The sequence below is a fragment of the Spodoptera frugiperda genome, chromosome 16, assembly GCF_023101765.2.
Source record: "Spodoptera frugiperda isolate SF20-4 chromosome 16, AGI-APGP_CSIRO_Sfru_2.0, whole genome shotgun sequence".
Taxonomy (NCBI): Eukaryota; Metazoa; Arthropoda; class Insecta; order Lepidoptera; family Noctuidae; genus Spodoptera; species Spodoptera frugiperda.
The window spans coordinates 8669683-8693835 of record NC_064227.1 but is presented as its reverse complement, the minus strand read 5'-3'; the positions used below and the strand labels follow the sequence as shown (position 1 = coordinate 8693835).

Sequence of the window (24153 nt, the reverse complement as noted above, 5' to 3'; positions counted from 1 at the left end):
CCAGCTAGATGCGCTCGAACACATTGAAAGGCGTGCCAAGAAGCTCATCAACGATGATGCGCTTGTGGAGGCCCGGCTTCAAAGCCTTGAACACAGGCGCAAGGTCGCAAGCCTTTCCGTTTTTTACCGGATACATTTCGGAGAGTGTGCGGGGGAATTGCACAACTTGATTCCCCCTAGTCCTTTTCATCATCGAACCACAAGACAATCGGCGAGGCGTCACCGCTTCATGGTAGATATCCCACCCACTCGCACAAAGCGCTTCGCTTCAAGCTTCCTTGTGCGAACTGCTAGGGAGTGGAACTCCTTGCCGGAGTCTGTGTTCCCTGATGGGTATAACCTGGGTGTCTTCAAGGCCCGAGTGAATAGGTTGCTTATGGGCAGACGTGCTCCACCGTAGGCCGCATCATCACTTACCATCAGGTGAGATAGCGGTCAAACGTCGACCCATTAAATGTAAAAAAAAAAAAAAAAAAAACTAACGAATAGCAATTCATTTTTGTGTAGAGATTTTGCCAGTCCCTAATCAAGATTCGATTTAAAATAATCAAAATCATGCATCGACCTCTGTCAATAGTTTACAATTTTAATAGCAAAATATAAAGCGAAATTCAATTTGAGTTAATTATTTCTGTTATTTATTTTACATTATATTTTTTACAAAATAAAACTAGCGTAGAATGGATTAAAGTGTATGTGACACTCTGTCACAGAACCACTACACAAATACTTAGGTAAAGAAGGAACAAAGAGCATCAACTTGGCATTAGGACACGAAAATGAAACAATTGAGATCAGTAATCTTATACTCGAATAATATTTTTACACTTCAATTACTGTACCTTTAATACCAGTTTTGGAAGACAAAGGTACCAACCTATCACACTTTCAGACTTCCAGATTGGGCGTTCGGCAGGGGTACCTTCATAGACACGCACAAGGTGTGGAGGAAGCGCTACTGGTACATGGACAGAATGGTGCCTCAAGTTTTACGACCCTTTTTAATTAAGTTATGCGTAGATCCTGCTACCTTCAAGAAAGAAGAGTGGGTTTGGAGAAAGTTCGTCAGATACACCCAGCCACAGTGGGGTAAATTCTTTATATACCCTTCGAAGGTCTTCAATAATTACAAATCTATGAGGCCAGACGAAACATGGGAATACGTTGATGATAGCACGAGGTCTAAAAGTTTAAGCTAAAATGGAAGTTTAAATATTTGGATTATACGGTTGGCGCAGTGTGGGGGCAACCGACCAGTCGTCCACACCCCGTCATCTCACGTCTAGTCTAAGAGTTCATAAAGAAAACATGATAATAGTATTTCTTTAAAGTATTATGTACTTAGCTTTATTACTTTAAAAGTAGGTACATACCTAGTAAATCTGAAGTTTTTTTTGCGTATTTTGTACTAAATGTAGGAACACTGGATGTACACTTACACTTAATAATAGTTATAAGGTTACATAAGCTGTAAAGTCATGTGTGTAAATTTCAAAATAAATATTTTTTGACAACAGAAGTGCAATCAATGGGCGGTTTCGCCTAAAGACTTGTAACATCTTCCTATTAACCATCTACTATGTAAAACATCTCAAAACTTGTTGTTTTTCAAAATTTCCACTATAATATCCATTTACTGAAGAAGGCGATCAAACATCACGATGCTTTCAATAGGAACCTAGCGTCGGGTGAAACCGGGCGGAAGTAGCTAGTTTTTTACAGATCATCCACGCTGGTAGACCTGGGTAGACCGGGGCTGGTTGCCCATAGGGTGTAGGCAAACCAACAATAATACTGACTGCGTGCAAGGATTGCGTCCTCTGGTCGCACAGACAACACTCCGGCCGCGCGCCCAGGGGAACGAGTGGCGTCGACATTTGCAAAATCGTACCAATCGCGTAAGTAAATATTTAATTTCAAATAGTTTTCATCCCCACAAGTTAATACAACAACACATTTAATTTTAGCGTCAAAAATTGTAGGTATAATGCTTTTACATGGTGTTGACAAGTTGGGCATCCAACTCCGATAATTTCAGTTTCAAGTAAAAGCAAGTGTTATCTATCTAGTAATTCTTGTATTGTTTTATTTTTTTTTATTCAGAAACACGATGGCATACGGACGGAAGATGATCACCAAATGAACGAAAGAACTGATTAAAAGATTGATGTTGAAGATTTATTCTACAGAATAACTTAAATCGAACCAAGGAACATGTTTTTGTTACAGAGGTTTTGCTTTATAACATAATAAATATTTAAATTAAAACGTCGTGTATAATTTATAATTCTTTTTATTTACATAATATAATACACAATTAAGACATTAACTTGTCAATAACTGGACGGGTCAGCCAGGTCCTGGGTGTCGTCAAGTTACCAAGGAAGAGCTGTAGTTAAATTCTTGATAAAATCGTGTAGGTAAAATATCCTCAACCTGCACATTCACACATAAGCAGTATAAAGTGTTCACAACAATGAACACTGACAAACTTTATGTATTAAACCAAATTAACAGTATCATCAGCAGCCAAACATTAGTCAACAAGCCTTCCAAGGGGTTCCTAACCACTCAGAAAACCGACGTGAAACAACGCTTGCGTTGTGTTTCGTTGTGTGAGTGAGGTTATCGGAGGCCCAATTCCCCCTTCCCAATCTTCCCCACCCCATTCTCGAACAACAACCCTTAAACTCCTAACTTCCAAAAACCGGCAACGCACTTGTAACGCCTCTGGTGTTTCAAGTGTCCATGGGCATCGGCGATTGCTTACCATCAGGTAAAACGTCCGCTCGATTACCGGCATGTCTCATAAAAAAAAACTAGTCCGCAGAAGACGGATTATTATATAAAATAAACATAAGAATCACCTCTGCGCAATAAATCCCACGTTCAAAGCTAGAATTAAAGTTATGTCAAAGGCGATCACTGAAAGGAGCAGCTACCTTCAATAATCCAAAAGTTACTATTTTCCATGATAACGAATCCCATGGCTCTGGGGAATACCAGTCATAAAAAAATTATAGTAATACTTGTCCCTAGCCAAACAAGAATGGTATAAAAATGTTCCTTGATCAAGAAAACTTTGGGCCCCCTGGTACCTGGCACTCTACAAATGCTACTACTTACCTACATACACAATTAAGTTTCATCTTCTACATTTTCTTCGATAGAGTATAAATGGATAGTAACTGCAATGACAACTGTGCCTACCTACGTTGAAATTGGTAAAAATATGTTCGACAGAAGACCAGTTGATGTTGATGCGTTGTGTACACACGCATACTTTGTGTTTCATGGTCTGAGTGAAGATACCAATACCAAAGTAATAGTAAAGCGTAAGTGGCTTTGTAACAAAGCCATACATTCTAGGTTACGCACTAAAATGAAAATCAAAAGTAAAATTCAAAGCATTTAATTCGATTACACAACATACAGGCTCACTTTTAAATATTCAAAAAAAGTATAAAAAAAAATCCTACCCTTAAAATAAATTCATGAGCTTTCTTTAAAAAGAATTTTTTTTCGTTGGAGAACCGCTCCAAAGCAACTTGCTACACAATTAAGGAGCTTCTTTATATTTTTTTATTTTATACTTTTTGTAGGTACATACACATTATATTAATATTAGGTAATATCTTCGATCAATTATAACACTAGATACACAATCTGCTCACAAAAAGAGCAACCAGATATTCGATCGCCGCGACAAAATCATGCCTCAGTGCTGGATCAAACATCACACTTCTACGACGCTAGAAAAGGTATCATAAGGTACTTAGTATTTCGACAAGGAATCTTTTTTTTTACATTTGAGGGGTCGACGTTTGGCCGCTATCTCGCCTGATGGTAATTGATGATGCGGCCCACGATGGAACACGTCTGCCCATAAGCAACCTATTCATCGCCGTAAAAACATTAAATCTCAGTAATTATTTATATAAATATATGATACTAATTATCAGAAAAACATGCTCGACTTTATAATTGTAACGTATCATTTATTTATTTATTTATCCTAACATTACATCTATCATTACAGGCACACCTAATGCGATAAATGCAGTATAAACTTAAAAAATAAAATAAACCAAAACCAAATATCTCTATGAACATAAAATAACTTAACATTAACTTTATCCTAATACTTACTTACTAACATTTACAAATTATAGGAACTTTTTACCACAACCTCATATGTTACCCTAGTGAACTCGTTGAGTGTACATGAAAATAGGTCCATCCTATCCGCTATTGTATTTAATGTGCGCAACGCCCGCGTCAGTGGTGCCTTCTGCAAGAGGTTCGTGCGTGCGCACGGTACCACCATACTAACGCATCACTACTTGTTCATATGGAACAACATTTGATGGAGTCGGCAATTATATAAAAATAACAACGTTTATTTTGTTAGTTGGATTGTTTAAAAATATGATTGTTTGTTTTGTTATTAGGAATATATCTGAATAAATTAGATTAAGTGGTCTGAAATTCATCCAATGTCTTCTCCCGCTTTGGGTGAGGCGAGAGGGAGTGTCAGACTCTTACTGTCTAAAAACCACCCCCGTTTCTACTCCTGCTTTTCGAGGCGGAGTCCCGTGACGTGAGATTAGCAGAGCTTTTCTCAGTATATTTACGTGTGTAAACAGTTATTTTTAGTTAGATTATACCATTTAGGTTGCTAAAAAAATGTTTAGCTCTTTATGCCTCATGCCCTAAGAGTCATTTTAGAATATTTTTTCATTAGGTGCAACAATAATTTTGTGTGACAATTCTTTATACCTATTTCAACGCGACGAACATGGTCGTAATCGACACCAAGTCTGGATTATAATCCGTATCTGATAATTACAGAGAAGGTTTATGATAACAAAAAGACAGACACGTCAAACTTATAACACCCCACTTTTTGCGTCGATGGTGAAAAATAGAACAGTCTGTCAGTATGTCCGTCAGAAAAGCTAAGTACTCGTTCTCAAATGTAATTTCGTTTCGTTCACTCTTTTTATAAAATATAGGTTTTACAATCTCATTGATAGATTATTTGATCCATTATTGTACACAAATGTATGCACAATGCAGTGGCAAAGGAGCGCACAACTGCATAAGTAATAAATAAACGGGGGAGGTATTACGGTACCAAAGTCCTAGTCCAAGTCCTCTATCGTTTCTAACATGGCGTTCACATTTAATATGTATACTGTACTGTATACTGACAATTCCAACTAATCTATTATATAAAAATAAGTCGGGTTTTCCTTCCTGACGCTATAACTCCAGAACGCACGAACCGATTTCCACGGTTTTGCATTCGTTGGAAAGGTCTCAGGCTCCGTAAGGTTTATAGCAAAGAAAATTCAGGTTTTTTTTTTAATTTACAGGGGAAAATTATTGGTGGCGGAACGCAGTTTGCCAGGTTTGCTAGTACATCATATAAAAATAAACTCATTAAACGTTTGGGAAGCCAAAGATACATTTAGATGTTTTCTCGTTGCGAGTTGAATGAATAATTGAACAACTGTCTTGGATAGAGAGACATATAGAAATAAATCGGAAATATTTGCCCAACCCACCGTACAGTTGTGAGTAATGTTTACTCTGCTGGTCGCAAGGAGACAAGCTCCAGGCTCCTTAGAAGCCAGCAAAGTGTAGGACAATAAAGGTCGCGGTGGCGGCATCTGTATACGCCCTTACGTATTATTTGAAAAGCTGACATGTAAGAACAAATACGTACAAATGAAGGTCCGTACACCCACACTACTGCAAGGAGGCAGAGCTCATATCCAAGTTTTCGACGGTTGATCCCATCTGCATAGACTTCCAGTCTGTAAACCACCTCGTAGGGTATTTGTAGTACTTTCCAAATTGCGGCTCAACGTATCTGAGCCATCTTCTAAATGTGAATTTCTCCCAAGCCCAGGATTCGGGGGGGACACAGAAAAAAAATGGGCGTGCCCACTTTGGCATCCACCAATCCATATAGTGGAAGCGCTTCCTCCATACTTTGTGCGTGTCCACGAAGTTGTTTGATCTGCCATGTATCCAATCTGGTAAACTGAAAACAGCGCGTTGCTTAGCTTTAAAAGAATATAAAATAAATAAGTTTATATAAAGAGAGAGGAGAGGCAGTGTCACTCACAGACTCATGTAGCGGATCAACCAGCGGTACGAGTTGGTCCAGAACTCCGCGTAGCAGGGATGCAGCGCCGGGTAAGCTTCGTTCATGTAATCAAAATAGACGTATAACGCCATAAAGGAGGTCGTTAATCTGTAACCGTCGATAATTACAACCATTTGCTTGTTATACTCAACATTGGTCTGGGTTGGTTTGTAAATCCATGGTACCTTATACGCAGGGTTTATTTCTGTAAAAAACGCACAATTTAACAATCAATATAATTTTAAACATTTTTTTATTATTTATTGTTTATGAACTCACGTTTTCGAAGGTCAAGATCCATTGCTGACTTCCAAAAGAACGTGCCTGGTACTGCCGCCTGCAACAAACGCCCCCGGTTTAGTTCGAGCGCTCGTGTGTGAGTGTAGCGGTGGGTGTGACTGTGTACTCACCTCGACCGGCGGCAGCGGCAGCACGGCCAGCAGCACGCACACGGAGCTGGAGAGGGCGGCGGCCATGGTGTGGCGGCTGCGGCGGGACGAGCACTGACACACTGGCCGCCAGCACACGCACACGAGTTGAGAGGTCGCACGCACAGGAAGCACAGTGACGCGCTTACTCACTCGGGCGTGCGTCATTTGCGATTCATGCATTCCCAGCAGTGAGTGAGTGCGTCACTGTGCTTCCTGTGCGTGTGACCTCTCATCTCGTGCGCGTGTGCTGGCGGCCAGTGCTCGTCCCGCCGCAGCCGCCGCACCATGGCCGCCGCCCTCTCCAGCTCCGTGTGCGTGCTGCTGGCCGTGCTGCCGCTGCCGCCGGTCGAGGTGAGTACACAGTCACACCCACCGCTACACTCACACACGAGCGCTCGAACTAAACCGGGGGCGTTTGTTGCAGGCGGCAGAACCAGGAACATTCTTCTGGAGTCGGCGACAAATAGGACCAGTAACCTTACCTCCTGATCCTTTCGGTCCCCAAGATTATACTCCTAAAAATGACATGGCTAATATAGGACCAAGTACGTACATTATTAATACTTTATTTATATTATGTTATACTAACTGATGCCCGCAGCTTCGCTCGCGTGGATTTCGGACTTTGTGATTTCATTTTCTAAAATAAAAAGAACGGAAAGTGATAGTTTTTCACCCACTACTCGAGTGGGGGAAAACCTATATAAATGCGAAAGAAACTCCTAAACCTTTTTGCTGCATCACTGCATCTAACATATCGTGATCCACTTCACGCCTGTATGTGTTATCTTCAGGTGCTAAGCAGCGCGGCGGCCAAGTAGAAGTAATCGACCGCCGGAAAGTGAGCAAACCAACTAGGAAGAACTTTAAAGACGGTTATGTGGTCATCATCGACGGGTGGAGACTTACTACTTCGGTTATGGCGCTTGTGACGTACAGTAAGGTAATGAATGAAGCCTACCCACACCTGCATCCCTGCTACTCGGACTTCTGGACCACCGCGTACCGCTGGTTTTACCGCTACTATAAATCGTGAGTAAACACATCTCACATTATACATCTGCCAAGCCCCACGACATACTTATACTGTTTAAAACATACCCCATTGTCGCGCAGGTGCAGCACACTGTGCTTTCCAGAATTTACTATGTTCTAGTTCTACAGTATCCGAAGTACTTTGGACCGTTCAATAACAATTTTATTGATCTTTTTTTTAGATGAAAAAATTTATTTGAAGAGATGAGTGGGCTTATAAAAAAAAATTTATACATAGAGAATTATTAAATGCAAATACGGACTTGATATTTTTTGGACATGGATGAATCAAAACTTTAAATTAAGAGTACCATGGTGTTGAATTAGGGGGTTTTACAAGTATATACAAAATTACAGCTGGGTATCTCGCATTCCGAGATTCTTACCTAATTTAACCTTATTTGACTGGACTAGCAGGCCCATCTAGCTCATACTTTACTATGCACTACTTTATTATATATATTAGATTAAATAGTAAATAAACCATGCTCAAAAACTACTGCTGTAGATTTTTAACAATGAATGTCCAGTATATGGCCCTGTAAAGTCGTAATTTAATATTTAATCGATTTTATGATATTACTAGCTGACCTGGCAACTTCGTACCGCCCTAAACATTTTTTGCCTTTTAAACCTTCACTGGACATCCACTAATAATTCAAGACCAAAATTAGCCAAATCGGTCCAGCCGTTCTCGAGTTTTAGCGAGACTAACGAATAGCAATTCATTTTTGTGTAGAGATTTTGCCAGTCCCTAATCAAGATTCGATTTAAAATAATCAAAATCATGCATCGACCTCTGTCAATAGTTTACAATTTTAATAGCAAAATATAAAGCGAAATTCAATTTGAGTTAATTATTTCTATTATTTATTTTATATTATATTTTTTACAAAATAAGACTAGCGTAGAATGGATTAAAGTGTATGTGACACTCTGTCACATGAAGAGACCACAGAACCACTACACAAATACTTAGGTAAAGAAGGAACAAAGAGCATCAACTTGGCATTAGGACACGAAAATGAAACCATTGAGATCAGTAATCTTATACTCGAATAATATTTTTACACTTCAATTACTGTACCTTTAATACCAGTTTTGGAAGACAAAGGTAACAACCTATCACACTTTCAGACTTCCAGATTGGGCGTTCGGCAGGGGTACCTTCATAGACACGCACAAGGTGTGGAGGAAGCGCTACTGGTACATGGACAGAATGGTGCCTCAAGTTTTACGACCCTTTTTAATTGAGTTATGCGTAGATCCTGCTACCTTCAAGAAAGAAGAGTGGGTTTGGAGAAAGTTCGTCAGATACACCCAGCCACAGTGGGGTAAATTCTTTATATACCCTTCGAAGGTCTTCAATAATTACAAATCTATGAGGCCAGACGAAACATGGGAATACGTTGATGATAGCACGAGGTCTAAAAGTTTAAGCTAAAATGGAAGTTTAAATATTTGGATTATACGGTTGGCGCAGTGCGGGGGCAACCGACTGCCACGCAACGTGTCACGGGTCCGATTATTATCGGGAGGATCGTCCGTTTCAGATCTTAGACAACTTTACTGTCTGATCCTTAAATACACATCTTATGTACTACTAGCTGATGCCCGCAGCTTCGCTCGCGTTGATTACAGACTTTGTGACTTTGTTTTCTAAAATAAAAGTTGCCTATAAAATCCCCGTCGAAATCAGCTCGTCCACACTGCGGACGACTGGGAATGTGAGGTCTACTCTTATTCAACTAAAAACGAAGTTTCGTCCGAAACTACGCAAATTTCATACTACAATTCCATTTAATGCGAACTTTTGTGAACAAAAATAAACGAATGCAATGAAGATAAATAAATAGGTTTAGATTTGAATTTAAAAATAAACAGTTATTTTAAGTAATTTTATTAGTAAAAATATGAAAGCTACTAACGCTTGCGGCCGAAGATTAAACGAAACTTGGCATTCGAGAACCGGAGTAGAGCTACAGTTCGTCTACACTGTGGAGTGTGGACGAACAGAACGCATTGTTCCCAGTCGTCCACACCCCGTCATCTCACGTCTAGTCTAAGAGTTCATAAAGAAAACATGATAATAGTATTTCTTTAAAGTATTATGTACTTAGCTTTATTACTTTAAAAGTAGGTACATACCCAGTAAATCTAAAGTTTTTTTTTGCGTATTTTGTACTAAATGTTGGAACACTGGATGTTGTATCAATATCAGATTAAATGTAATTAAATATTATATACAACGTGTAACAAAAAGGGGGTATACATATCAATTGCACGGCTTCTAGATAACATAACAAACGATACGGGAAGGGTTTTTTAAACTCATGTTTTCATGGTACCAAGTTATGAATTTTTCAAATCGCGCTGCCGCGTGATTCAAAATTAGGTAGACAGGTACTAGGCGATCAGATTGACAGAAGAAATGTTTCGTAATACTCGCGAGTGATCCCTGTAGTGTTGTGACATGATTATATGATTTAAAACGAAGAAACATGCGATACCAAGTATTTGGTACAAATTTTTTTAATCGTATTTTCAGCTGAAACTTCGTGTAGAGATTCTATTCAACCTGTATTCATCAGCGCTTCTTGATGTATATGGGCATTTTGTTACACGTTGTATACATATAATATTATTATAATATTATACATTTAATCTGTGTATTAAAAAAAAAATATTATGAAATATAAAAACTTTAAAACTTTTTGAATCTTAATGTAAAAAGTTTTAAAGTTACAATCGCCTGGGTGTACTGCTATACATTTAACGTAAATACAGAAACGTGGTAAGTGCGCTGCCAGCACGCTTGCAACCTTTTTGTGTAGTTTCCAAAACAGAAAAACGCCGTGCCGGAACCGTGCTTGTTACGTGAGTTCGATCCTTAATAATAGCTATAAGGTAATAACATACGCTGTAAAGTTATGTGTGTAAATTTCAAAATAAATATTTTTTGACAACAGAAGTGCAATCAATGGGCGGTTTCGCCTAAAGACTTGTAACATCTTCCTATTAACCATCTACTATGTAAAACATCTCAAAACATGTTGTTTTTCAAAATTTCCACTATAATATCCATTTACTGAAGAAGGCTATCAAACATATTGAAAGCATCGTGATGCTTTCAATAGGAACCTAGCGTCAGGTGAAACCAGGCGGAAATAGCTAGTTTTTTACAGATCACCCACGCTGGTAGACCTGGGTAGACCGGGGCTGGTTGCCCATAGGGTGTAGGCTAACCAACAATAATACTGACTGCGTGCAAGGATTGCGTCCTCTGGTCGCACAGACAACACTCCGGCCGCGCGCCCAGGGGAACGAGTGGCGTCGACATTTGCAAAATCGTACCAATCACGTAAGTAAATATTTAATTTCAAATATTTTTCATCCCCACAAGTTAATACAACTACACATTTAATTTTAGCGTCAAAAACTGTAGGTGTAATGTTTTTACTTGGTGTTGACAAGTTGGGCATTCAACTCCGATAATTTCAGTTTCAAGTAAAAGCAAGTGTTATCTATCTAGTAATTCTTGTACTGTTTTTTTTTTTTTATTCAGAAACACGATGGCATACGGAAGGAAGATGATCACCAAATGAAAGAAAGAACTGATAAAAAGATTGATGTTGAAGATACACAATTAGGACATTAACTTGTCAATAACTGGACGGGTCAGCCAGGTCCTAGGGTGTCGTCAAGTTACCAAGGAAGAGCTGTAGTTAAATTCTTGATAAAATCGTGTAGGTAAAATATCCTCAAACTGCACATTCACACATAAGCAGTATAAAGTGTTCACAACAATGAACACTGACAAACTTTATGTATTAAACCAAATTAACAGTGTCATCAACAGCCAAACATTAGTCAACAAGCAGGGGTTCCTAACCACTCACAGAAAACCGACGTGAAACAACGCTTGCGTTGTGTTTCGTTGTATGAGGTTACCGGAGGCCCAATTCCCCCCTTCCCAATCTTCCCCATCCCCATTCTCGAACAACAACCCTTAAATTCCTAACTTCCAAAAAGCCGGCAAAGCACTTGTAACGCCCCTGGTGTTTCAAGTGTCCATGGGCAGCGGCGATTGCTTACCATCAGGTAAAACGTCTGCTCGATTACCGGCATGTCTCATAAAAAAAAAAAACTAGTCCGCAGAAGACGGATTATGATTCGAGAAATTAAAAAATTAACATAATAATCACCGCTGCCCAATAAATACCACGTTCAAAGCTAGAATTAAACTTATGTCAAAGGCGATCACTGAAAGGAGCAGCTACCTTCAATAATCCAAAAGTTACTATTTTCCATAATAACGAATCCCATGGCTCTGGGGAATACCAGTCATTAAAATATTATAGTAATACTTGTCCCTAGCCAAACTAGAATGATATAAAAATGGCCCTTGACCATGAAAACTTTGGGCCTGGTACCTGGTACTCTACAAATGCTACGTACTTAGTTGAGGTCCCTAATCTACTTACCTACATACACAATTAAGTTCTATCTTCTACATTTTCTTCGATAGAGTATAAATGGATAGTAACTGCAATGACAATTGTGCCTACCTACGTTGAAATTGGAGCTCACAGAAGACCAGTGTACACAACGCATACTTTGTGTTTCATCGTCTGAGTGAAGATACCAAAGTAACAAAGCCATACATTCTAGGTTACGCACTAAAATGAAAATCAAAAGTAAAATTCAAAGCATTTAATTCGATTACACAACATACAGGCTCACTTTGCAAAAAAAGTATAAAATAAAAGATCCTACCCTTAAAATAATTTCTTGAGCTTCCTTTAAAAAAGGAAAATTTTTCGTTGGAGAACCGCTCCAAAGCAACTTGCTACACAATTAAGGAGCTTCGGGGATTCTTTATATGTGTTTTTATTTTATACTTTTTGTAGGTACATACACATTATATTAATATTAGGTAATATCTTCGATCAATTATAACACTAGATACACAATCTGCTCACAAAAAGAGCAACCAGATATTCGATCGCCGCGACAAAATCATGCCTCAGTGCCGATTCAAAACTGCAATAATCACACTTCTACGAAGCTAGAAGAGGTATCATAGGGTATTGTAAGTACTTAGTATTTCGACAAGGAATCTTTTTTTTTACATTTGAGGGGTCGACGTTTGGCTGCTATCTTGCCTGATGGTAATTGATGATGCGGCCCACGATCGAGCACGTCTGCCCATAAGCAACCTATTCATCGCCGTAAAAACATTAAATCTCGGAGTAGCAGCGCGACAATCGCCGCATCGTGTGTCGGGGAATGCTGCTCATGAATATGAGCCTCTAGCATGGGTAACATAATAATTAATTTAGTATGTCTCACGAAAGTTACAATAAAATTACGTGAAATCTCAGTAATTATATAAATATATGATACTAATTATCAGAAAACGTCAAACTTATAACACCCCACTTTTTGCGTCGAGGGTGAAAAATAGAAGAGTCTGTCAGTATGTTCGTCAGTGTGTAGCCAAATACTCGTTCTCAAATGTAATTTCGTTTCGTTCACTCTTTTATAAAATATATGTTTTACAATCTCATTGATAGATTATTTGATCCATTATTGTACGCAAATGTATGCACATAGCAGTGGCAAAGGGGCGCACAACGGTATAATAAGTAATAAATAAATGGGAGAGGTACTACGGTAGAAAAGTCCTCTATCGTTTCTAACATAGCGTTCACATTTAATATGTATACTGTACTGTATACTGACAATTCCAACTAATACATCATATAAAAATAAACTCATTAAACGTTTGGGAAGCCAAAGATACATTTACATGTTTTCTCTTTGCGAGTTGAATGAATAATTGAACAACTGTCTTGGATAGAGAGACATAGAAATAAATCAGAAATATTTGCCCAACCCACCGTACAGTTGTGAGTAATATTTACTTTGCTGGTGGCAAGGAGACAAGCTCCAGGCTCCTTAGAAGCCAGCAAAGTGAAGGACAATAAAGGTCGCGGTGGCGGCATCTGTATACGCCCTTACGTATTATTTGTAAGAACAAATATGCACAAATGAAGGTCCGTACACCCACACTACTGCAAGGAGGCAGAGCTCATATCCAAGTTTTCGACGGTTGATCCCATCTGCATAGACTTCCAGTCTGTAAACCACTTCGAAGGGTATTTGTAGTACTTTCCAAATTGCGGCTCAACGTATCTGAGCCATCTTCTAAATGTGAATTTCTCCCAAGCCCAGGATTCGGGGGGGACACAGAAAAAGAATGGGCGTGCCCACTTTGGCATCCACCAATCCATATAGTAGAAGCGCTTCCTCCATACTTTGTGCGTGTCCACGAAGTTGTTTGATCTGCCATGTATCCAATCTGGTAACCTGGAAGCAGCGCGTTGCTTAGCTTTAAAAGAATATAAAATAAATAAGTTTATATAAAGAGAGAGGAGAGGCAGTGTCACTCACAGACTCATGTAGCGGATCAACCAGCGGTACGAGTTGGTCCAGAACTCCGCGTAGCAGGGATGCAGCGCCGGGTAAGCTTCGTTCATGTAATCAACATAGATGTATAACGCCATAAAGGTGGTCGTTAATCTGTAACCGTCGACAATTACAACCATTTGCTTGTTATACTCAACATTGGTCTGGGTGGGTTTGTAAATCCATGGTACCTTATACGCAGGGTTTATTTCTGTAAAAAAACAATCAATCAATATAATTTTAAACTTTTTTTGTATTATTTATTGTTTATGAACTCACGTTTTCGAAGGTCAAGATCCATTGCTGGCTTCCAAAAGAACGTGCCTGGTACTGCCGCCTGCAACAAACGCCCCCGGTTTAGTTCGAGCGCTCGTGTGTGAGTGTAGCGGTGGGTGTGACTGTGTACTCACCTCGACCGGCGGCAGCGGCAGCACGGCCAGCAGCACGCACACGGAGCTGGAGAGGGCGGCGGCCATGGTGCGGCGGCTGCGGCGGGACGAGCACTGACACACTGGCCACCGCCCGCCGGGCGCGGGATGTCAGGTCGCGCGCCGGCCGCCCGGGAATGTGTGAATCGCCGGAGGCGCGCGCCCAAGATTCATAACAATACATTTCGTTTTATCAGTCATTTTGGAATTCCGTCATCGTGCTGTGCATCCTTTAATTGCGTTGTAAGTGCATCCTTTAATTCTATTATTGGCGTTCGCTAAATGTTAACTGCCACGCTAACGTTAGCGAAGGATTTGCCTTTAACAGTAGTCTATCGGCAGTCAAAGGCATAATTAGGTAGTAAGGAGGTGTCCATAAATTACGTGAGGTTTTTTTTAAATTTTCTATTAAATTTGCCTAGACTTTGGAGATGGGGATCTCTCCAAAGTAAGATTAGGTGCGATTTGATTCGAAAATATAAAAATAGGAGCCCACCAGTAGCGGGAGCGTGGTCCAAGCTACCGGTGGTTAGGACTCCAGAGAGCTATTTACTTTATTATTATTTTATATTACATATGTATAATGTTTAGTGCAAGTGCCCATGTGTATTGTAATTTGAGTAATTTCATAAAATTGTGTCTAGATATAAACACTACCTTTTAATACCAGACTGAAGGTGTTTTTCCACCAGGGATGTGCTATGCTACGTTGCTTTGGATGCGTTTAGCTTCCACCAATCATATTCATTGGTACACATAGCTTAGCAAGGGTGGAAACGGACTCAGCTAAGCTATTTTTTCTATATGGAAAGATGCGTGATATGGATGACTTCCTTACTATCGATACATCGCATACTCGAGCTGTTTTGTTGTCCACTGCGATGACGCCACACCTCGTTAAGTCTTTTGACTTGTAACACGTTGTGGTTTTGGTAATTTGATATTGTGAATTTGATTACCGTTTACATAAATTAATTAAGTTGATATCAACCTCATTAAGAGTTTGCCAAATCCAAGATTTAAATTAAAACGAAGCACCAGGTGTGTCACACCTGGCCTTCAAAGCCTTACTGTTGGTTTGCAAACACGAGTCACTTTGAAATAATAATCAATCACGTTTTATTTGAAATATTTGTTATATCTTAAAAATACCTAAAAAAAGGAATAAAAACTTACTTAAAACTAAAATAAAGAAAAAATAAAATAAAAATTCTCGTTATGTGTCGTACTTGTCCGCATCGCTGTCACTGGGGAATGTTCCCAGAAGACTGGCCGCATTGCCACGTTGAATGGCAATGCTTATATTCTGACCGAAGAAATAGTTGTATGTAAATAATGTGTAAGAAATCATCATCATTGTATCTATTTTGTTATATTATATCTAAGTATTCGTCCAGGGCTGCAATCTGCAGCCTCCCAGTCCCTAACGGGTTACCGGGGCTACGGTTAAAAAGCAGGAGTAGGATCGGGGTGGTTCTTAGTCAGTAAGAGTCTGACACTCTCTCTCGCCTCGCCCAAGGCGGGAGAGGGATGGATGAGTCATTGGATGCTTTTGCCCCTTCACAAAGAAAAAATCGAAGTATTTAGCATCAGCTCTGTGTTCAACCACAACCATCGTGATTCAGTGGAACCGGTTGTAAAACGCAAATGCCTATTAAAACAGATTAATTACAAATTCTTGCTTTAATGAAACCGCGGATGGAAAGTTTGCCGGGTTTTTAATTTGCTTTTTGTTCATATATTCAGCTTTTGTCTTTGAATACAAGACAGTGCTTGTGGCAACGCGCTTTCTTTAAGAAAATATTTAACTTATAACGCCAATACTGAATATACCTTAGGATCTTTAAAGCACATAGCAGTCGATGGGTTCTGACCCTCTTTTGATATCTTTTTGACCCTCCTCTAAGTACCTTCATTTGCTAAATCTGAATTTTAGTGCTAGCGCTCACCGCCGCGCCGGTACGGCATGGCATGGCAAGACAAGGTGTTTGCAAGGCAAGATTAGTTATCAAGCTATTTTAAATCATATTTTTAATTTAGTAGTTTAGACTTTATGTTACTTTATTTCGATACCATATAGGCCAATGCCTAACGAGGAATAATGATTGCTAATCTAGTTGAAATAAGATTTAGTCTTGTACAGTGGTCATGGCACAGTGGCTGGGCTGTCGGCAGATTTAAGTTAATATTTCTTCATCAGAATTTCGTATTATCGAAATTGAACTAAGCGTGGGCGTTAATCAGGAAAGTAACTATACTTTCCTGGCATATTCGTGGCTTTCTGCGGACACCAGTGACGGTGTTGGCTCATTCGGGCGCGAGTCGCTCCGTACAGGATTACTCAGGAATTTTCAGTCAGTGACTAAAGTAATAAGTTAGAGCGGCCTAGCACGGGGCAGGAATTGGAAAGGGATGGTTTTCCAGAGTCTGACACTTCTTCACGCCTCACGCATGGCGAGAAGAGCCATTTTATGATTTGTCCCTCCTCAAAAATAATGTCATAAAGGTAACACAACAAACAGAGGTAGACAGAGATGTCAAAAATGTTGAAGCTAAGTTTGAGAACAAAATAGCGCAGACAGAAATAAACCATATAAAAATGTGTCGTCAGTATTAGCTGTGGTATTAGTGGCCCAGTCGCTTGTCAGTGGAACTCGCGCCTGCTTGTCTCCTGAGCCCCGAGCTCCGTGGTATGCAGCCTGATAGTCAATTATCCGTCCCGACTAAAAGACAGAACCATTAAAATAAATATAAATGGTGCGAATTAATCGAAATTCGGTGCTGGGTACGTTTTAATTAATGTTTCTCGAAATAACAGATCAAATGTATTGGACAATTTGTAAGTTGATGCATTGGCTTTCGCTAATAACTTCTTCAGCCATCTACCAGATTATGTGCACAAAAGATAATTACATTAATAACTATACTATACACTATAGATATCTAACACTACGTGTAAGTGTTTTATAGAGTTTATTAACTCGAGATTTTATCCAAGTATGAAGTATTTCTTTTTACATTGAACAAACCTCGAAAGCACCTATCAACATGAAAATACAATCAAAAAGTTTTAAGGAAATGCAAATGTATTGACAAAATTTTCAACATTTCAAAACTAAAATAGTCCGCCTAACGATCCGAAACGGTTGTATCTAAATAAGTTTAATGCCATCATCGAATTAGGAAATACAATTTGATCGCAAGTTTGGTCACGGACTAATCAGATTATGGTCTATGAATAGAAATATGTGGAACTCCATCAGGGTATTAATAGCTGGTAGACTGCAGCCATATTATATTAACTTCAGTAATCATAAACACAGTCGGTAGGGATAAAATATTACATTGACATTAGGTGAAGGTGCTACTCAGCTGTTTACTACCGACACTGTCGTGGAATGTCCATGAGGGGCAACGAATGAGGCAGGCAAAGTGCCAAGTGGTGGTTCTGGTAACACCTGCGTAACATCTGTCACTAAGCACTGGTTACTGTCAGATTGTATACGTTTAAGGACGGGGGGAGATTTCGGGACAGCCTGTGTATTTGTCAACATTGAGATTAGATGCCACGTGGCGCACATTAAAATGGTATAAACGATAACTTGTATTATGACCGATTTTTTTTTATAACGTCACGCCTCTAATCCCCGAAGGGGTAGGCATAGGTGCACATTATGACACGTAATGCCAATATACACCCACATTTCTCCTATTGTGTTTTAAGTCCCATGTAATAGGTGGTGAGCCCTTTTGTCATATACCGGGCACGTTTTCAGACTCCGTGCTACCACTGAGAAAGTTTCGAAAAACCGAAAAAAATCCAGTAATACTCCGCCCGACCCGGCAATCGAACCCGCTACCCCTCACCCGGCAGTCGCACTTGCAACCACTCGGCCAACGAGGCAGTCTTATTACCCGACTGCGCCAGGAGGGTTAGGAATTATTATGAATGATATTATGCATGATATGTTATAAATAATCAAACCATGGTTTCATAAATATCTATTTAATACATTTTTTTCCAAACCTTAATAACCCTTCATACCAACACAACGTTTCTCATTTATGTTGGCCAGTGGGTCAGTTTATACGGGTGCAGATTCGAAGTGCATCGAAGTTCAAATTAGTTATTAACATAAAAACAACTTTATCTCGTAATGCACACATTACTTCGGAGATTTAAAAAGCACGCGGGTGTATTTGTGCAAATGCGTTCGCACCAACGAGTCGGACCTGATTTGTATGGATTTTCCTTTCAACAAACTTCAACTCTGCGTCCGAATAAATTAACCCTTTATAAAACATGTCGCGAAACAGGTAAAGGAGATATAAGCACAGAGAATACGAATCCCCTAATCACCGCAAGAGATTCATCTCGACTTGATGAGCTGCCTGGGGGTTACAGGGGGCGATTGGCAGCAGAGCCTCAATAATATACTCGAGATACGTTGTATAAGACAGCTAATTGTGTTTTATATATTTTGTATGATATTGTGTATATTTTGTGTAGAAGATAGAAATAAGAAATAAACTATTTTAGTCAGACAGAATCAAGTCTAAAAAATATCTTTAGGTAAGTAAAACAAGTGAGAGCCCGTCGCTCTGGGTTTTCCAATGGTACTCGTATTTCAAATGCACAACACACAAGCAATATTGTTCTATGAACTATAATATATATAATACCGAGATTGAGACATGTTGCGCTGCAGCCGTGCAGTATAATTTAATCCCATCAAAAACATCCTGTAAAAAACCCAAGTCTCGCAGCTCAGTCTTTCTACCGTCAAAAGTTGTGAGATCCATGTAATACCAAGTCGGTTAATCTATTTAGTGTCTACTTGAAGGACCTTCTGTCTTAAGTTATTACATAAGTTATTATCATGCCAATATTAAAAATATTTAACGTTTTAAACAAATAGATCGACTTGGACATCGCTTGATTTGATTATTAGTATGTATCACACTACACAGCACGACGGGCCAGCGACCAACAGGAACGAGAGTTTCAATCGCGTGAGGCGCGAGAGACTAAAGAATCTAATATAATATTGTAATATTCATTTTGTTTTCATGCGATGTCCAAGTCGATCTATTTGTTTAAAACGTTAAATATTTTTAATATTGGCATGATAATAACTTATGTAATAACTTAAGACAGAAGGTCCTTCAAGTAGACACTAAATAGATTAACCGACTTGGTATTACATGGATCTCACAACTTTTGACGGTAGAAAGACTGAGCTGCGAGACTTGGGTTTTTTACAGGATGTTTTTGATGGGATCTCACTTCTTTTTGTAGAGCCTTTCTTTTTGATACCATCTACTTCTAACGAATTTTGTTAAAGGTCTTATGATATTTTCTTATTTTTATATGTAGTCTTCCTCTTTTTCTTTTCCGGTACTACTTCTTGAGCTTCAGCCACAGTTTTTCTCAAAGCCCACTCCCTGTCTCTATGGGCTTTTCTCGGAGGCTTTGATGTCTCAATTTTAGTTTAGCCATAATTATGGTATGGTAATATATGCCTTTTATTATGGTATGGTAGGTACCTATCTACACCTATTAAATTTATAACCACCACCAACCACCAACTGCATAAATAACTTTGTAATCCCATATATTTATATGGGATTACAAAGTTATTGATGCAGTTGGTGTATTTGGAAAACTGGACCGAAATTACAAAATATTTAAGTTTTCCCATGATTAAGACACTAAACTCTATATGTATTCCAAATATGAAGCTTCTAAGTCTGCTAGAAGTGCCTTGGACTTTTGATGATCGGTGAGTCAGTGAGTGACAAAATTTAGAAACTTTAACAAGTTGTCATTCTTAAACTACTGGTTCAAATTGACTGAAATTTTAAATATTCCGTGTTTATACAATGCCGGATTAGTTACTGAAGATTCAGGTTTCTTGCTTTATCCACAACCAAATTATAGGGGGTCGAAAAAGGCCCGAATTGCTTCGAGAAAAGAATGGTACGGCCGTGCCGCTTTTTTTTTGCTCGACTTGGCGGGGGCACTGCCGTGCCCCCAGATATTATTTTGATAGCAGATCAAATTATCGCAAAGCTTCTTTCGTCCAACAACCAAAATGTCGGCAGACAACCATTACACTGAACAATTTACACGGGAGTACGAAGATGGCGTCGACTGTAATTGTCTGCACATGTCTCCACTGGGCTACTGGACATGTCACGAGAGAAGTAGTTCACACGTTGTCCTCTACCACTTAATCACCCGTGTCTAAAAACACGGTTACCGCGCAGACCACAAACAATATTGTTACGTTTTACAACGACTGCCTTACACTCACACCTCTTTAACTATACTTACGCTAATTCTACTAATATTATAAATGCGAAATTTTCTATGTTTGTTTTACCTTGCCGCCAAAATTTGGAACACACACATAGCTAATTTTTATCCCAACGGAACGCGGACGAAGCCGCTGGCATAAGCTAGTATTAAATATTGACATGTTGGTTTTTGTTTTACATTAAAAGTAATCAACTAGATACTTAGACAAACATGTACTTACCACTGGTCCATAGCACTTCCCCAATAATTCTTGAAATAGGTTTATTGCCACAACAGTATATTATAATAAAACATTACAAACATTTTAACACACTAGTCAGAAAATATCAAATATTCTATTCACTTAACTATTCCTAGCTTTTGTGAGAGTCCCAGAATTCCGAAGTAAAATAATGCTTCTCATTCGTTATCACAGCTTGGCAGCGCGCTCCCGAGCAAATGAAATCAACTTCTTTGTCCAAACTTCCAACACTCATAAATACGTAGAAAATAGTTGGAAAACTCGATTTGAACACGCAAAATGGCACAAAGCGTTCAGAATGTCAAGCACGGTGCGGTACAGTGCTTTGTTAAGTGTTAAGTCAACAAAAAATGGGAGGTGAACTTGGAAAAACTGTCACACCGAAAGTGCTCCGTTTTTTGAGCAAATAACGAGGTTTTCAGATCTACATATTCGAGACTTTACACAGCTTTTTCAGATTTTTCAGCCATTAGTGTTTATTTGGGTGTCTTAAGAGTACTTACGCGGCCCGAGTTTTAGCAAACGGTATTAGCAAATAAAATAATATATTTGTAATACATTACCGACCCGTTAAGATGTGAACTCTTACAACGTCGCAACAAAATATTCAAAGATAGGTATCTACCTACATTTTCGCTATCAACATGGTACTTTTTAATTACCTTATTTCAAACTTATTTTCGAGTAATTCCGTTGAGTTTAATGTTAAAACTTTTCAAAAGAATTTTTATCTCGAAAGTTTCAAATAGAACCAACTTTACACGATTTTTGTATAACAAAACCCTCAAAAAGGAAGAAGAGGAACGGCCGAGCTGGTATTTTCTTTGTAAAAATTAGCTTAGTGAAACAGACTGCGACAATACACTGGAAAAGTTAGCCATTTCCAACTTTGGAGTTTGGACAAGAGTAACTTTTTTACTTAGATTTATTTTAAAACAACCTTACCTATATGTTTTATTTATTTGCACACCGTCCACCATTTCTCGGCATAACACTATGGTAATTAAGCACAGCAAAACAAACGGGGTCCTCATAAAAAGAACCCTTTAACTCGAGTAGACATTTATAAATTGACAAATTCAGTGGAATGGGTCTCGCGGGCGCCGCGCGATCGTAGCTCGGAACAATTTTCGTGATCAACTGAGTGGATGATTGTTTAAATTGTTCGCCTTGTCTTGATACGTAACAACATTGCTTTAGGCAATTTATGTAGCATTTATAGTCTTTTTCTTTTATGCTAAGTACGTTAAATATGAGACGCTATTACATTTCCAGAGCTTCGCGGGTAAAACTGCTATTCTGGATATTATATGAATAAATTACTTGTGAACGGTTTGTAGTGGCAATTGAAATGTTTCATTACAATTTATAGCTCTGTAGTATTAATTGCCGGTACGTTTTGGCTGAGTTCACCCGAAATAATGTAATAAAATTAAATGTGCTATTGCATTGCGCAGTAACGTTAATTAGATCAAAAAGTTATGGCCGCTCAACTATTTATTTAGTATTAATTATTACGAGGTACGCTCCATCAGTTCTAAGTTGACATAAAAATAACGTTGGATTTAGGGCTAACGCACAAAAATTAAATCAAATCACCTTAATCCATTACCGTTTAAGGACCAACTATGGGGCCTGTTAGGTGAACAACCACTTATTTTGTAATTTCATAAGTTTATAGCACTAAATACTATCAACTCGATAATATATCTATTAATTAACGAATTCACGGGAAAAATGATGTATTGATAAATTCGCTAGCGTTTAAAAATGTGTAGATGCATGGATTAATCCACGATTAGTCTGTTTTTTCTTTTGTAGAAAATGTGCATTCTGTACAACACCAGTTTAGATTCCACGGTCTGAGCTGTGGAACAAATAGTTCCCGAGTGCAGATTATGCAAAACGGTTTATTTAAATAGTAGATACGCGCGGCCGCCATTACGGTGACACTTTACTGGTACCCTCCAAATATCCGATATTTGCCGACGACGACATTATTTGCGGTGACGTCACGCTTTGCATTCCGTTATTTACCTGTAACAAATACAAATTACATGTTAAAACCATCAGATTATGTAAATGAACATTGGCTTTGCAAGCCAAGCTGTTTATTTTTTGCAGTCGTTTCGCAATTACTGTCATTATAATGATAGAATAGTGAATATTTCAGTGTTTACGTAATGAATAATTATTATTCTTTTGTACCGAAGACAAAATATCTAAATATAGGTTTAAGCATCCATTAATCCATACTATAACTGTATAATATTATAAATGAGAAAGTGTGTTTGTTTGTTCTTTCTTCGCGTGGCAACGGAGTAAATTTGTGACATGATTTTGTGTATGAAGTTAGTTGGGCGGATAGAGAGTGACATACGACTACTTAGTGTCTCTTTCTAAACTGCCAATTTCCTAAAATGGGGGGGGTGTATGTTTGTATGGAACATATCGCAGTTTTCAAGGTAAAGCTAAAAACATATTTTTTTTTTAATCTGCGCACATTAGAATACGCGGGCGAAAAGCTAATAGAAAGTTTAGTTTGGATCTTTAAGAAATGAGTTGAGAAACAGTTGTAAGTTGTTAGTTCTCACATGGATAAATCCAGTATTATTATTTTGTATAATCGAGTTACGAACCTATCCTTAGCCTCAAAGACGAGCATTAAGTACGCATAATCCGCTTAGCTGTCTAAATTGTAAATCGTAATCTTCTGAAATGACTAAATGGTCCTTTGTAAATATTCTCGAGGTAAACCTTACGAACGCTTCAAAAGGACAAATTAGTCTCTCGAATTATAGGCCTCCGCTTCACTTGGAACATTTATGTATATTTAGCTATTTTAGTATTTAAAATACTCATTCACGACATTCTTAAGTATGTACAGACTAACTTCTGCCAGCGATTTTGCATGCTTTACTGGATAAAAATGGCCTCATGTGTTATTTCAGATTCTATATCTGTACGAAACCAGTCCAAAAGTTTTTTCATGAAAGAGTAACATACACATATACATACATCGATACATCCTTCCACACTTTCACATTTATAACAATAGTAAGACTTTG

At 38.6% G+C, this 24153-nt stretch overlaps 3 protein-coding genes across 9 annotated transcripts in view; 1 reads left to right on the top strand and 2 right to left on the bottom strand.

Moving 5' to 3' along the window:
- LOC118280741 (calsyntenin-1) overlaps positions 1-24153 on the bottom strand; it is a 162117-nt gene that overhangs the window by 113303 nt on the left and 24661 nt on the right. The window lies entirely within an intron of this gene.
- Positions 896-22636, bottom strand: LOC118280763 (uncharacterized). 7 transcript variants are annotated; one of them, XM_050699268.1, is made up of 5 exons: positions 14505-22636; positions 14374-14431; positions 14080-14305; positions 13777-13995; positions 3304-5833 (listed from the first exon to the last, which is right to left on the bottom strand). In XM_050699268.1, exons 1-5 carry the CDS (start codon positions 14568-14570, stop codon positions 5755-5757), a joined length of 648 nt encoding a protein of 215 aa, XP_050555225.1. In that variant the 5' UTR covers positions 14571-22636; the 3' UTR covers positions 3304-5754. The 7 variants fall into 7 exon arrangements, 4 of the variants coding, with proteins under 4 accessions (XP_050555226.1, XP_050555227.1, XP_050555225.1 ...); XR_007706107.1 differs by having other exon boundaries at positions 3306-4291; positions 4325-5833; positions 14374-22636; XR_007706106.1 differs by lacking the exon at positions 3304-5833 and adding an exon at positions 896-1741 and having other exon boundaries at positions 10828-13995; positions 14374-22636.
- LOC118280693 (uncharacterized) lies at positions 6801-10726 on the top strand. Its single transcript, XM_035600999.2, has 4 exons — positions 6801-6939; positions 7013-7133; positions 7383-7620; positions 8761-10726. The coding sequence occupies exons 1-4, from the start codon at positions 6874-6876 to the stop codon at positions 9065-9067; spliced, it is 732 nt and encodes a 243-aa protein (XP_035456892.2). The 5' UTR covers positions 6801-6873; the 3' UTR covers positions 9068-10726.

What these genes read in the sequence shown, in the direction of transcription:
- LOC118280693 (XM_035600999.2), top strand. Translation starts at nt 6,874, where the DNA reads ATGGCCGCCGCCCTCTCCAGCTCCGTGTGCGTGCTGCTGGCCGTGCTG. An exon ending in TGCCGCTGCCGCCGGTCGAG is followed by an intron (nt 6,940 to 7,012) that starts GTGAGTACACAG and finishes CGTTTGTTGCAG; the next exon opens with GCGGCAGAACCAGGAACATT. An exon ending in TTTTACCGCTACTATAAATC is followed by an intron (nt 7,621 to 8,760) that starts GTGAGTAAACAC and finishes TCACACTTTCAG; the next exon opens with ACTTCCAGATTGGGCGTTCG.
- LOC118280763 (XM_050699270.1), bottom strand. Translation starts at nt 14,570, where the DNA reads ATGGCCGCCGCCCTCTCCAGCTCCGTGTGCGTGCTGCTGGCCGTGCTG. An exon ending in GGATCTTGACCTTCGAAAAC is followed by an intron (nt 14,306 to 14,373) that starts GTGAGTTCATAA and finishes GTTTTTTTACAG; the next exon opens with AAATAAACCCTGCGTATAAG. An exon ending in TTGATCCGCTACATGAGTCT is followed by an intron (nt 6,053 to 14,079) that starts GTGAGTGACACT and finishes CGCTGTTTTCAG; the next exon opens with TTTACCAGATTGGATACATG.